The 14,483-nt window shown below is 41.8% G+C and overlaps 1 protein-coding gene across 6 annotated transcripts in view; it reads left to right on the top strand.

Annotated features, from left to right (window-relative positions):
• Positions 1 to 14,483, top strand: part of CACNA2D3 (calcium voltage-gated channel auxiliary subunit alpha2delta 3) — a 900,236-nt gene that overhangs the window by 453,032 nt on the left and 432,721 nt on the right. For all 6 annotated transcript variants that reach the window (XM_059879667.1, XM_059879666.1, XM_059879665.1 and 3 more), the window contains 2 exons: positions 3,671 to 3,731; positions 3,826 to 3,976. In XM_059879667.1, the coding sequence (XP_059735650.1) occupies positions 3,671 to 3,731; positions 3,826 to 3,976 (212 nt within the window). The remainder of the gene's footprint in view (positions 1 to 3,670; positions 3,732 to 3,825; positions 3,977 to 14,483) is intronic.

The following is a 14,483-nucleotide window of genomic DNA, read 5'->3' as shown; positions in this document are numbered from 1 at the left end:
GATGAGGGATCCGTGTTGTTGTTTTTTTTTTCCCTAGGATCCTTTTTTCTTTTTAGGATGCTTCTTTTCATGTTTAGAGTGGTACAATAGAATGAACCAGTGGTAAATGTACTTGCCCTTAGGCAGAAAGGATGTTTCTTCATTCTTACCAAAGTGTGTCCTGAGTTCTTGCTTTGTTCTAAGCCCCGTGTGAGGCCCTTAGGATAAAATGGTGAGCTAAAGGGGAAAAGTCACTCCCCCATGAAGCTCCCTCTTGTGGGGAAATGCATTCATCAGAGATTTTAGTTACCAGTGAGAGAAACTCAGCTCCAACCTGCTCCAGCAGGGAACACATTCATTGAACCTTCTGACCTTCGGAGGATGCCCGATTTAGGCTCTGCCCTGTTTGCCCTCCTCTTCATTTTCATGTGGCAAGAAGACTGTGTTGTGTTAGATGAAATTAATTTCCCTCCAATATTACTTTATAATACCTTTGGGAGAGAAACAATAGGATATCGGAATATTGACAATATTTTAACATTTAATCGGATTTGAGGATTGAATCTGCCGAAGAGGTTTCAGCATTTTTTTCAGTTTCTCCTATGGATATACTGTATGTTCTAGGGACATAGTCCTATAAAAGCTGAGGAAGGTAGGCTAGGCATCGCTGATGCTGGCCGTGAAGTCTAGAGTGCCACAGAGAGAAGGCTGCATGGCAGTGAAATCTGCTGCTGAACAGCACCATTCTTTCTATCTTGAGGTGCATGCCCCAGCCAGCCTGGGTGGGATCTCGTTGGCATATTGACACTTCTAGAAATTATATGGTTCCTACAGGTGCTTCTTGGTTAAGTGACAATTCCCTGGATCTCAAAGATGTAAGATGAACCACCTATTATTCCTCTGAAGAGATTACTTGATTACTTGAACATTTTCAAAATATTGCTGTGTACAAAAAATATACTAAAATGTTGAAATATCCTAGGAGAGGTAGTACCCATCTGGGACAGGGTTTCCTGAAGTTTGTCTCCTAAAACATTTTGTTGTGAGATTCTTGGGAACAGAAGGGCTCAATGTTCAAATTAATTTGGTAACTGCTGCCTCTTGCTTTCCCAGCAGCAGAGGTTAAAAATTAATTTTAAGCAGATTAAAGACCCTCAGATGTTCCTCCCATGGTGTAGAAACCAGTTTTACTTTTATTCACTTAACTCTTTCTAACATCCAGTAAATTCTCATGGAACTGCCTTACACTGCCTGTATAAGGTAGAGAATGGTAGCATGGAATTTGGGAGATCAAGTCATAGTCCTGACTGGAAATCTCAGGAAAACCTGTTAAACTTTGAGAGCCTTGGAGTCCCTGCCTTGAAATGATGATTTGGGCTCAAAGGTCAAGTGTGAGTAAGATCATCCTCCAGAGCCCATCTAGCCCTGATTTTGAGACAAGGTATTATCTTTGTTGTGACATCAGGGCAGCTGTGTGTAGAATTGTGTTGAGGTACTGTCTTCATCCCCTCTGTGTGTATCTCCTTTCCTAACCAGCAAAAGTCTGTGTCTCTGGGTCCCCACTGTCACCCAGCTCTTTCCTCAGTGTAGACACCTCTCTGCACGGCCACTCTGGCCTGCCTTTGGTTCCCTGGACTCTACGTGCTCTTCTCAGACTTTGGCAGACAGGGTTCTCTTTGCCTTGGATAATCTTCTTTGCCCTGTGGCCACTCTTCACGTTTATTTTACAAGTCCTACATGTTTTACATGTAGTGGGTTAAATAGTGTCCCTCTAAATTCATGTGCCCCTGGAGCCTCACTTGTTACCTTTCATGGAAATAGGATCTTTGCAGATCTAATATAGTTGGGAAGTGATCCTATTGGATAAGCATTAAATCCCATGTGGCAAGTGTCCCTATGAGAGAGGAGGGCACACAGACACAGAGAGAAGACGGCCATGTGAAGACAGAAGAAGAAATTGGAATTATGCAGCTACAAGTCAGAGAACACCAAGTGTTACTGGGATCTGCCAGAAGCTAAGAAGAGGCAAGGAAAGATTCTTCCCTAGAGCCTTTTTGAAAAGCACCAATTTCAGCATTGCCTGTGTGGAGTTACAAGCCCATTTTCTGAGACAGGATCTCAATCCAAAAGGAGAATATAGAGTATCACTAATTACTTCCCCTAGGCCCTGGCCTGAATGCTGGGACAGTAAAACAGAATTGCCTGTTTCTTCTCCAGCGGAGCACATAGTGATGAGGCTGTGATGAAGGAAGGGTGGCAGAGGAGGGTGAGGTGGAGGATGAGCAGGTAGGGTTATGGCCTCAGAACACTGGCCACAGTTCAAGTCCAGGAATGTCCACTGAATGTCGACTATGGGTCAACACATTAAAAATAATTCTTTTTATTTGGACTCAAGCCAGTTCTTGGTGGAGTTATACATTGGAGTAATACTTAGCCTCACTATGGATATAATTTCATTTTAAGTGTCAAGACTGTCAACCTAGCTATACTTGGCTTTATACAAATGCAGTATGTCAGATGTTTTTAAAATAAACTATATTCTTCTCCTTTAGTGTACAATATCATGTCACTTTTATTTTATCTTCATTACCTAATAACCTTCCTTTGGCAGTGGCTTCTCTTCTGTTTTCTGATTTGTTACAGAGAATCTTTAAATTAGGTCCATTTGTGGGAGGGAGATGTAGATACAAGGAGAATAGAATAAAATGACTCTTCAGTTTACAAACTTCTATCTCATAGTTATTTCTGAAATGATTTAGCAGTGTTATCTTACGCACCTACCTATTATCAGCCCAATGTAGTCCAGAGAACTGGCACTTATTAATTGGAAAGGAGAATCTCAATACTACAGTCTCAGGCCTTTCTCCTGTGAAAATTATTTTTATGTGTTTATTTTCTCAACTGCAAAATCCTCCATCCCTGAGTAACACCGATGGTTGAAAACAAGGATTTTCTATCTTACTTTTAGGCAGCAAACACTTTTCTTTTTAAATGAAAGTTTATTCTTAAAAACTAAGTTTTAAATAGAGAATGTGAAGTTTGGATGTATCCCGACCAGTCTGCAAGCCACAGGGCTAAGGATGTTGGATTCCATTTTATGTAAGGGGAAAACCCTCCAGGCTTCAAAGACTGAAATTCAACTTCTATTATGCAGCATAATTAGGGCCATTTTATTTCATTTCAGTGTAGGAAGCCAAGCCAAAACAGGGCTCACAAGAGAACAGACTGTGTATAGTCTGAGATGGAAACATACCGAGTACTTTCTAATGCCTCCGCCCCCACCATGCTCTAGGCATTACCTGTCTGGGTCCAGGAACAGGGCATGACTCTGCCCAGAGATCTACAAATGATGCAGCCAGGTCCAGCAACTTGTAGGACAGTGAGATGTGGCCTTGGCAAACTTTAACTAGCCTTAGGAAGGAACTGCAGCCATGTCCTTTCTTGATGGGCAGCGGGTTACTAAAGATGTCACCACTCTCTAGCAGATCCTGGAGCAGTTGGGCTGAGGCCGTGTTCCAACCCTAAAGCACCTTCCCAGAGCTGGTGATGGAGCATGTGATGAGCCCCAGGGTTGGTCTTTGCATGTGATTTTTCACCCTGTTCATTCAATCAGCAGAGCAGAACAGCCTTGAAATGCTATGAATAAATATTTGAAGTTTCTGGGTTTCTCATAACTCCATTTTTCTTCTAGGGATTAAATGGGAACCAGATGAGAATGGAGTCATTGCCTTTGACTGCAGGAACCGAAAGTGGTAGGAAATGGTCAAACCTCTTAGTTATTTTTTAAAAGAGAAAATTTGCAGAGAGATTCAGAATTGATCTTTGCTTAATTTTCCTCGGACACAGGTACATCCAGGCAGCGACTTCTCCAAAAGACGTGGTCATTTTAGTGGATGTCAGTGGCAGCATGAAAGGGCTCCGCATGACGATCGCAAAGCAAACAGTCTCGTCTATTTTGGATACGCTGGGGGATGACGACTTCTTCAACATAATTGCTGTGAGTGCAGCTGTTTTGTGCTTTCTTTGCACTTTAAGTTCACTTGATCTTTTAGCAGCAAGCAGTTAACATTCTCCTTGCTTTTGTATACACAACATTAGATGCCCTAGGACGAGAGCCCGATAGTCCCGTGTGAGTTCCCTGAATCAGGATATTGGAGGGGTTTCGGGGTCTGGGAAAGCAGTTGGGCACATTTTTTCTCACCTGGCACTCAGGCTTTGTCATCTGGAAGAGCAGCACTGGATTTGGGAACCAAACCGTTTAGAACCTTAGGGAATTAGACTTAGTGAGATTTTCTTTAAACTACTAGATTTTCTTATGTGGAAATTAATTTTAAGCTAGGTTTGTGTGATGACAGTGATAGCAATCATGATGATAAGATATTGAAAATGTAGAGAGCAGGGTAAGGCTCAGAGAGTACTCCATCCTAGCTTCAGAAACAAAAACGGTACTTATTAAGTGCCTACTGTGTGCCATTTGCTTACGTTTCATATTTGCATTATCCTCATTCCTCACAGGGGCTCTAGGAGTAGGGGGTGGTTTTGACATTTTCTCAGGTGAAATTGCAGGGATTGAGAGTGTGTCTGTATCTTGGTAGAGGTCACAGAGCTGAAAAGTGAGAGATCTGGGAAGCAAGCCCAGTTAGGAACATGCTGGCTGGGCAGGAGCACTGATTCAGGAGTCCATCTCCAGTTCTTTTTCCTCTTCTCAGTTCTCTGGTATGAGTCTTTTTAAGGGCCATATAAATGCACCCCTTATTTCCCTCCAACTCTTTTCCAAAGATGACAGCCACATGCGCCTGATTCTTTTACTTGAATACTTAGCTAGGAGCTCCTGTGTGGTGGGCACCTGTGCTTTGCTGAATCATCTCTCTCTGGGACACGGAGTGGATGCAGCAGGCTTGGGGGCAGTGTGGTGAGGGGCACAGAGCTTGGCTTCAGAGTTGGGACTTAGTTTTGAACCCTAATTGTGGCACACACATGGCATGTCTTGGGATGAACCTCGTGAGTCTGCACCTCAGCCTGTAGCTGTGGCAGGTGCAGTCTCATTGCCCACAGGGTCCCTGCCAACATAACCTGCACTGGTGCAGGAAGCCAGTGGTGGGGTACTAAAGAAGGGCTGCTATCTGAAGAGTGAGCCACGAGGACACGCTCCCAAGAGTACTAATGCTGTGTCTGTGTGGCTTCTCTGGGCCCCTGAGCAGAGTGTGTCATCATGGAACCCTGTTTCTGGGCAGTCTTCTGCATGGGCATGACATCCACTTTTATTTGCTGGCCAGAGGGCACAGGTGTTGAAGTGACTCTGAGCTTGCAGAAGGGATTGCCTGATTAGTGTCCTGCCTGCTTCTGACGAGGCTTGGAGCAGAAAGGCACAACAACAGGGCACCATGATTTAATAGCTTCAGCTTTTAAAAAACCCTGAAAAGCGAAAGGAAAACAAAGAGAACAATAAATTCCATGGGACCAGAGGTTAGTCTCATTTATTCACTGAACTGTCCCTAGTGCCTAGAACAGTACCTGGCAAATAGTAGTTTAAATCCTTGTTGAGTGAGTTATATCAGCATTTTCTTTCCATGGAGTACCACTGCTAAGTGTCCCCATGTAGATGATGTTATTGGATCTTCACCCCAATTCTGTATTGCTTGATGTGGAGACAGAGGTACCAGAAAATGACACAGTGAGGACTCAAAAACTGTCCAGGTACCCCACATCCTCTTTCCTGAGCAGAAATGAAGCCAATGTTGTTGAACCACTCAGCCATCTTACTGTGAAACTGTATGGCCTCAGGCATAGCTCTTTGAAGATTTTTTAGATGGAACTTTGGGGTTCCACGGAGAAGGCAATGGCACCCCACTCCAGTACTCTTGCCTGGAAAATCCCATGGATGGAGGAGCCCGGTAGGCTGCAGTCCATGGGGTCGCTAAGAGTCGGACACAACTGAGCAACTTCACTTTCACTTTTTCACTTTCATGCATTGGAGAAGGAAATGGCAACCCACTCCAGTGTTCTTGCCTGGAGAATCCCAGGGGCAGGAGAGCCTGGTGGGTTGACGTCTATGGGGTCACAGAGAGTTGGACACGACTGAAGTGACTTAGCAGCAGCAGTTGGGGTTCCAAATCAAGAAAAGTTACTTTGGTTACCAGTCTCATTATGAATATGCAAACTTGGCCTGATCCTCACACATCCTGAAGCATTTACAGATAAGAAGCAGCTAATTTGAGACTATCTTTCTTATTAATCTTTAATTACTCATTACAGAAGTATCAGAAATTTGCATAATAAGAAGAGCTAACTAATTACATTGTGAATCCTTTATCAGTCAGGATTTATTGTTCTGTTAACAAAACCAATCGATTGAAATAATCTCTGTAAGTTCATTAAGATATACAAACAGTGTCAGCTCAATAATGAAGAGAGGATGATTAAGACAGTTAAAAGTAGACATGCCAGTTATTATAGAACAGTTAAGGAAAAAAATTATTTTTTTTTACCCCAAATTGGTCGCTTATATAAAGAAACCCATTAGAGGGCCCATTAACCCTCACTGTACATCTGTTTATTAGTTTTCAACATAAATGATCAGCTTCAAGACTATTTACATAATTATTTTGACATCTATAAGGATTCTCTGACCTTTTTTATTTGAAGACTCTATAGTAAAATCATGAACTCTGCTCCCTTAATGGATAAGGGGATGGATCAAATATGTTCAAATTAATTTTAAAAGCCTGAGGTCATAAAAAGAACCACTAATTAGTAGTAACTCTTAACATACTGATTGCTTTTAATGTAGGCAACATATATAAAAATTTTAAACAACTCTGTAATGTTCCCATTCCCTTTCCTTTGGCACATATTCTTTCAAATTTTTCTATCTATATGAACACATATTTTCCCCACAAAAATCGAATCCTTTTTTACAGAATATTCAGCAACTTGCTTCTATACTCATATTATATCAAGTGTATCTGCAGAACAGAGTCCCATCCTCTATAGTTTGCCTTAATTTTTTAACCAGTCCACCTTTGTAATCTCTTTTCTACATTAGAGTGCTACAATCCATGGACTCGTGAATATATTTTTGTAAGACTGGCTATGCTTCTGTTGAATAAACTCTGTAAGTTAAATTGCTACACTGAAGGACAGTCTGCACAGAATTAGGAATTATCAGAATATCCACTAAGTAGGGTATAATATTTACATACTTAGAAATTGTATTGTCAGCTCCATCTGATATAACTAAATACCAAATATTGAGTGGCTTAAACAACATTAATTTATTTTCTCCTAGTTACAGAGGCTGGAAAGTTTAAAATCAAGGTCTGGCAGGACTTAGTTTCTGATGAAAATTCTCTTCCTTGCTTGCACATAGCCACTTTCTGGTCTGCACATTATGGCCTTTTCTCCCTATGCTTATGCAGAAAGAGAAAGAGGGCAAGCTCTCTCATGTCTTCTGTTATCAGGGCATAGTACCACCACAAGAGTCCTACCTTCCTGACCTCATCTAACTGTAATTATATATTATATATGGCCATAATAATATCTCCCACCAGTCCCATCTTCAAATACCATCACACTGTGGATTAAGGGCTTCAAAATATGAATTAAGTGGAGGACACAAACATTCAGTCCATAACAACAGTATTTTGAGGGTCCTAATCACTAGATTTGTAATTGGCAAGTCTTCATTTGCATGTCCTTAAATCACCTCTTCCAACCCTAAATGTGTTTCACCAGTTTTACCTTGACAAATTGTGTGGTGGTTTATTCCTCTATCTCCTTTTCCAGTTTTTACAGTGGCAGAATTGCTCTAGGAATATGTGGTATGTTTTTCCTTTGTCTGTCTAAAGTGGTCTTTGGCTGTCTAGAGGAAGACGCATTGCAGGCTCTTATGAGTATAGGGGGCTGTGATATTTGAAAATCCACCAGGATGCCCTGCAAATCTGTTTGACTGCATTGTTCTTGTTGACTGGATTCCATTTACGGGAGGGGACATTATCATTTCACCCTTCATTACACTGTCAGTTTTCTCTTGCTTGCTGGGTAGATGTTTGAGAAGACATTTCAGTGTTTTCAGTTCAGTTCAGTTCAGTTCAATTGATCAGTCATGTCCCACTCTTTGAGACCCCATGGACTGCAGCATGCCAGGCCTCCCTGTCTATCGCCAACTCCCGGAATTTACTCAAACTCATGTTCATTGAGTTGGTGATGCCATCCAACCGTCTCATCCTCTGTCGTGCCCTTCTCCTCCTGCCCTCAATCTTTCCCAACATCAGGGTCTTTTCCAGTAAGTCAGCTCTTTGCATCAAGTGGCCAAAGTATTGAAGTTTCAGCTTCAGCATCAGTCCTTCCAATGAACACCCAGGACTGATCTCCTTTAGGATGGACTGGTTGGATCTCCTTGCAGTCCAAGAGACTCTCAAGAGTCTTCTCCAACACCACAGTTCAAAAGCATCAGTTCTTTGGTGCTCAGCTTTCCTTACAGTCCATCTTTCACATCCATACATGACTATTGGAAAAACCATAGCCTTGACTAGACGGACCTTTGTTCGCAAGGTAATGTCTCTGTTTTTTAATATGCTGTCTAGGTTGGTCATAACTTTTCATCCATGGAGCAAGTGTCTTTTAATTTCATGGCTGCAGTCACCATCTGCAGTGATTTTGGAGCCCAAGAAGATAAAGTCTGTCACTGTTTCCACTATTTCCCCATCTATTTGCCATGAAGTGATGGGACCAGATGCCATGATCTTTGTTTTCTGAATGTTTAGCTTTTTTTTTTTTTTTAATTAATTTTATTTTATTTTTAAACTTTACATAATTGTATTAGTTTTGCCAAATATCAAAATGAATCCACCACAGGTATACATGTGTTCCCCATCCTGAACCCTCCTCCCTCCTCCCTCCCCATACCATCCCTCTGGGTCGTCCCAGTGCACTAGCCCCAAGCATCCAGTATCGTGCATTGAACCTGGACTGGCATCTCGTTTCATACATGATATTTTACATGTTTCAATGTTGAGCTTTAAGCCAACTTTTTCACTCTCCTCTTTCAATTCATCAAGAGGCTTTTTAGTTCCTCTTCAATTTCTGCCATAAGGGTGGTGTCATCTGCATATCTGAGGTTATTGATGTTTCTCCCAGAAATCTTGATTCCAGCTTGTGCTTCTTCCAGTCCAGCGTTTCTCATGATGTACTCTGCATATAAGTTAAATAAACAGGGTGACAATATACAGCCTTGATGTGCTCTTTTCCCTATTTGAAACCAGTCTGTTATTCCATGTCCAGTTCCAACTGTTGCTTCCTGACCTGCATACAGATTTCTCAAGAGGCAGATCAGGTGGTTTGATATTCCCATCTCTTGAAGAATTTTCCACAGTTTGTTGTGATCCACACAGTCAAAGGCTTAGACATAGTCAATAAAGCAGTAGAAGATATTTTTCTGGAACTTTCTTGCTTTTGCAAGGATCCAATGGATGTTGGCAATTTTATCTCTGGTTCCTCTGCCTTTTCTAAATCCAGCTTGAACATCTGGAAGTTCACAGTTCATGTACTGTTGAAGCCTGGCTTGGAGAATTTTGAGCATTACTTTACTAACATGTGAGATGAGGGCAATTGTGCAGTAGTTTGAGCATTCTTTGGCATTGCCTTTCTTTGGGATTGGAATGAAAACTGACCTTTTCCAGTCCTGTGGCCACGGCCGAGTTTTCCAAATTTGCTGGCATATTGAGGGCAACACTTTCATGGCATCATCTTTTAGGATTTGAAATAGCTCAACTGGAATTCCATCACCTCCACTAGCTTTGTTCATAGTGATGCTTCCTAAGGCCCACTTGACTTCACATTCCAGGATGTCTGGCTCTAGGTTGGTGATCACACCATCGTGATGATCTGGGTCATGAAGATCTATTTTGTACAGTTCTTCTGTGTATTCTTGCCACCTCTTCTTAATATCTTCTGCTTCTGTTAGGTCCATACCATTTCTGTCCTTTGTCGAGCCCATCTTTGCATGAAATGTTCCTTGGTATCTCTAATTTTCTTGAAGAGGTCTCTAGTCTTTCCCATTCTACTGTTTTCCTCTATTTCTTTGCATTGATCACTGAGGAAGGCTTCCTTATCTCTCCTTGGTATTCTTTGGAACTCTGCATTCAAATGGGTATATCTTTGCTTTCGCCTTTGCTTTTCACTTCTCTTCTATTTATAGCTATTTGTAAGGCCTCCTCAGACAGCCGTTTTGCCTTTTTGTATTTCTTTTCCTTAGGGATGGTCTTGATCACTGTCTCCTGTACAGTGTCACTAACCTCTGGGGAGAAAGTAAAAAATACAATCTTAATAATGTTGGAAGCTTTTGTACTTTGTAGGCATTTTGGTTGTACAATTCTAATTCATCCTTGCCATTTGATTTTCAGTGCCATAATGGGGAAGGAAGGAAGGGAATTTAAATAGTGGAAAAGATTTTCCTTGCCCATTCCAGCCATTTTACATATTTGCATGTTTATATTACCTTCATTGCTAAGTGCATCTTATATGTTATACTGAAAATTTCTTTCCAGATCTTTCCAGAGAATAAAAATGAAAAGATAATGCTAAAACTTGTTTTAGTTTTCCTGAGCAGGATATTGCAAAATCTAAGATCAATGAACTAAATGATTAAATTATGAAAAAATTGTTGAAATATGAGAGTGATTTTGTGCAGTTGAAGTTAAAATTTAAGGTCAAACCACTGATGCATGAAGAGAGATGTTTCTGACAAGAGAAAAGCCGTATTTTTCTGATTCACTTTGAAGTCTAACTCCAAGCCATGCATTAAATTAACAATATTATCATAAAAATAAGAGTGCTAATTCTGTTCCATGCTGAAATTTGAAAAATGATTTTACAGAAGCCTAAGCCATGCATTAAATGAACACAGTATTAACTGGGCTGATATTGTTAAATCAATTTAAATGCCTCCTGTAGGCTGTGTTTGTGCAGAGTTGAATAGGGAAGAGCGTCATTTGTTAGTTCAACTCAGAACTTTCTGGTGCCCTGGTTTTAATTTGCAGATTTTCTTCAGAGCTGTTTCTCCAGTGCTTTGCCTGCTGTGGATTTGCTTTTTAAAGTAATCGATTCCGTATTAAAAGTATAAGGATGGTATTTTCTTTCGGTGCTCATTTGTTCTGTATTGCTAATTATGTCCAGTTGTGTTTCAAATTACACAAGAAGCTTTTGTAATGCAAAAGATCCCTGGGATGCCTTGTGTTGGTGAAAATATTGTGGGTTCATCTGCTTCATTACATAATCTCTACACATTTTCATTCTAAAGGTTATTTAATCAAAAGTGCATCAATAAAGCCATAAAGTATTTAATAGAGTTCCAGCAGTTCTGCATCACTTTCTTGCATTGTATAATCATACCAGTATTTTAACTCTATCCTTTTTTGGTTTTTGTTTTCTGCCACTTAGGATTCTCTAAAATGTACCGATTTACTTCCTTTGCATTTTATCATCTGTTTTTTGAAGAGGCTAGAGATTCTCATCGTATTATTTTATTTATTTTTTTGTCTTTGTGTCAACTTTTTTTCTTCTTTAGGCTTTGTTTCTAATCTTTTCCATCGGGAATCTTTAATTTTGCCTTTCATTTCTTTGTTCTGGTTATTTATTTATTCAGCAAATGCTATTGAGTGCTATGAGTTAAGTACTGGGACTGCTTTTGTAGGTAAGGAAGACAGGTTTTCTTCCCACATGAGCTTTAAAGGTTTGGGGTTTGTATGTGTTGGCTATGGACGCAACCAGGAAGAAAGAAGGTGCTCGCAGTCGAGTGTAGACAGAGCAGTCTCAGAAAAGGGCAGGATAGTGTGGAGGCTGAGAGCGCACAGAGCTGGGCCATGCAGCCAGCTAGGACTCAGTGGTGGCTTCTTGGAATAAGCGATGATGAAGTGAACACGTAAAGACAGATGGGCATTAACCAGGAGTATGCAGTGAGATAGGGCAGGAAAAATAGCAAACAATTGAGGAGGAAAGTGCTGTTTTGAAATTGTAATAAATCCTCTCCCACCCGCAGGAAGTATAGACCTGGCTGGCTTGGCTGCAAGGAGTTCAGTGACTGGATGTAGTGGACTAGGGGTGAATGTGGGAAGCAGAGAGAACTGGTGAGTGGGGGTGATGCGGAAAAGAATGGTACTGGGTTGAGAGGGCCGGTCCAGATCAATCTATGTGTTCAGCCAGGTAAAGGAACTAGTACATCTGCTGAAGAGAGGAAAGAAGTCTGAGCTGCAGGGTGACGTGTCCACATGTTCCCTAAAGTCTCTCTCTTCTTCATGAGGCCTTTCCTCAGTCTCTTTTATAGGCAGCTGATCATCTTGTTCTGTTAGGCCTGAGAGATGCATTGCTTTCACTGATCATCTCCAGCTTCCAACGTTAAGCAGGATTTTGAATCCCCGGTATCATGCAGAGCCCACAGTAACCTGCCCTTTGCTCTCCAGTCTCTGGGCTGAAATTTACACAAGCCAGCATGTGACACGATTCTGCACCAATGCTAAAGCTTCCATGAATCTTAGCTGGTGAACCCAACCCATTTATTCTTTGTTTTTAGATTCTTCTCCCCAGAGTTCTGGCCATTCATTGAATGAAACTTGGCTTTCCACTTTTACATCATCATTAAAATTCCCATTGAGGATTTTGCTGTGTCCTTAAAATGAGAGATTTGGGAGTACTTCCAGAGATTGGTAAAAAGGAAAGAAAAGGCAGATAGTGATGTATACCTTGCTGCCAGAGTATAGAGTTTGGTGGTTGGCCTGAAGAGAAAGTAGTGGGTTGTAGCCTGACATATGAAGAATAACATGGGTTTCTTTTGAGCAACCCTCCCCGCCCCCTGCCTTTTTTTTTGAGTGGACCATGGGCACTTTCCTGGTAGCTCAGATGGTAAAGAATCTGCCTGTGGTGCAGGAGATCTGGGTTCTATTCCTGGGTCAGGAAGATCCCCTGGATAAGGGAATGGCAACCCATTCCAGTATTCTTGCCTGGAGAATCCCATGGACAAAGAAGCCTGACAGGTCCATGGGGTCGCAAAGAGTCGGACACGACTGAGCAACTAACACTTACTTAGTTATGACATCACAGATAAGTACCTTTTATGGTGAAAAGGAAAAGTATATATTATTGAGCATGTTCTTTTACTAATAAAAGTAAGAGGAAGTGTTTCCATGATTACCCCACAGTAATGATCATGGGCAAATTTAGCCAGTGTTTGATATCTGTGACACATGGCAAATGCTTATTCAGGAGGGAAACGAATGAAGGATTTCATGGCAGATACCTTCCTACGAGGGGATTTGGCAGTAGGCCCCCAGCACTGTCTTGGCTCCCTGTCTGCCAAAGACCCAGGTTCAGGGAGGGTTCAGAGTTTGGCAAGGAGTGGGGCAGCGTGCAGCTGCACAATGTGGTGGTTTCTGTCTCAAGTGTTTTGAGTCACCTGTGGGTGTGGAGCAGTACTTCTTTCCACCAAATACAGTGTCTGTGCTCTCTGGAGAGGGCAGGGGCATGTGAGCCCTGTTTCCAAGAGTAGGTCATGGTCATTGCCCCACCTCTTTCCTACTTGCCACCTCCTATATAGTCTATCTGTCAGTCTTCTATGAAGCACACAGCACAGTCACATATATATTTTCTGTCTTTCTTCATCTCATGCACCCACACACTTTCTTTCTCTTTCTTCCATGAGAGTTCTGTGTTGACTCTTCACTGAACCATCTCATTTCATCCTCACAGTAAGTTCATGAGAGAAGTTGGTAACAATCCCCATTCCCCTGATATGAACACTGACTAAAAGAGCAGAGATGCTTTAGTGAAGATCACCTAGCTGGTGTGTGTCTGAGCCTGGATTTGAACCCACCCTGTTTGCCCCAGTTGCTTAGCTCTACGCTCTACCCTTGTGTCAATCAGAGAAGAGCCAACCCGGCAGGCAAAAGGAAGAAGGAAACTGACAGCGACTGATACCTTGCATCTGTGTGGCAGATTCTAAGCTCTTTAAAGAGTGAACATTCTTTGTCCATCTTCTCACCATGTGATTAGTGGGCTGGCTGGACCATCTCTGGGCTGCCTTGACTCTATCCTATCCTGCTAAGAGACTCCTTCCATTTTCCAGAAACTTGGAGGAAAGACTAAAAAGTTTGAGGAGAAAGGGAGGTGGCTGAGTGCCTCCCTAGAGTTCACTCCTAGTCATGGGAGGGAGCCAGAGCAAATGGCTGAACATTATTGCATCTGGCTAATGATTATATGGGCTTATTCAGTGGCTCAGTGGTAAAGGATCTGCCTGCAATGCAGGAGTCGCAGAAAACGCAGGTTCAATCTCTGGGTGGGAAGATCCTCTGGAGGAGGGCATAGCAACCCACTCCAGTATTCTTACCTGGAAAATCCCATGAGCAGAGGAGCCTGGAGGTCTACAGTCCATGGGGTCACATAGAGTCAGGCACAAGCGAAACCACTTAGTATGCATGCAGGCAATGATTATGTGCATTGCATCCTTTTCTATA

Source organism: Bos taurus, chromosome 22 (assembly GCF_002263795.3).
Source record: "Bos taurus isolate L1 Dominette 01449 registration number 42190680 breed Hereford chromosome 22, ARS-UCD2.0, whole genome shotgun sequence".
In the NCBI taxonomy this organism is placed as follows: Eukaryota; Metazoa; Chordata; class Mammalia; order Artiodactyla; family Bovidae; genus Bos; species Bos taurus.
The sequence above is the reverse complement of the archived record's forward strand: the minus strand, read 5'-3'. Positions and strand labels throughout refer to the sequence as shown.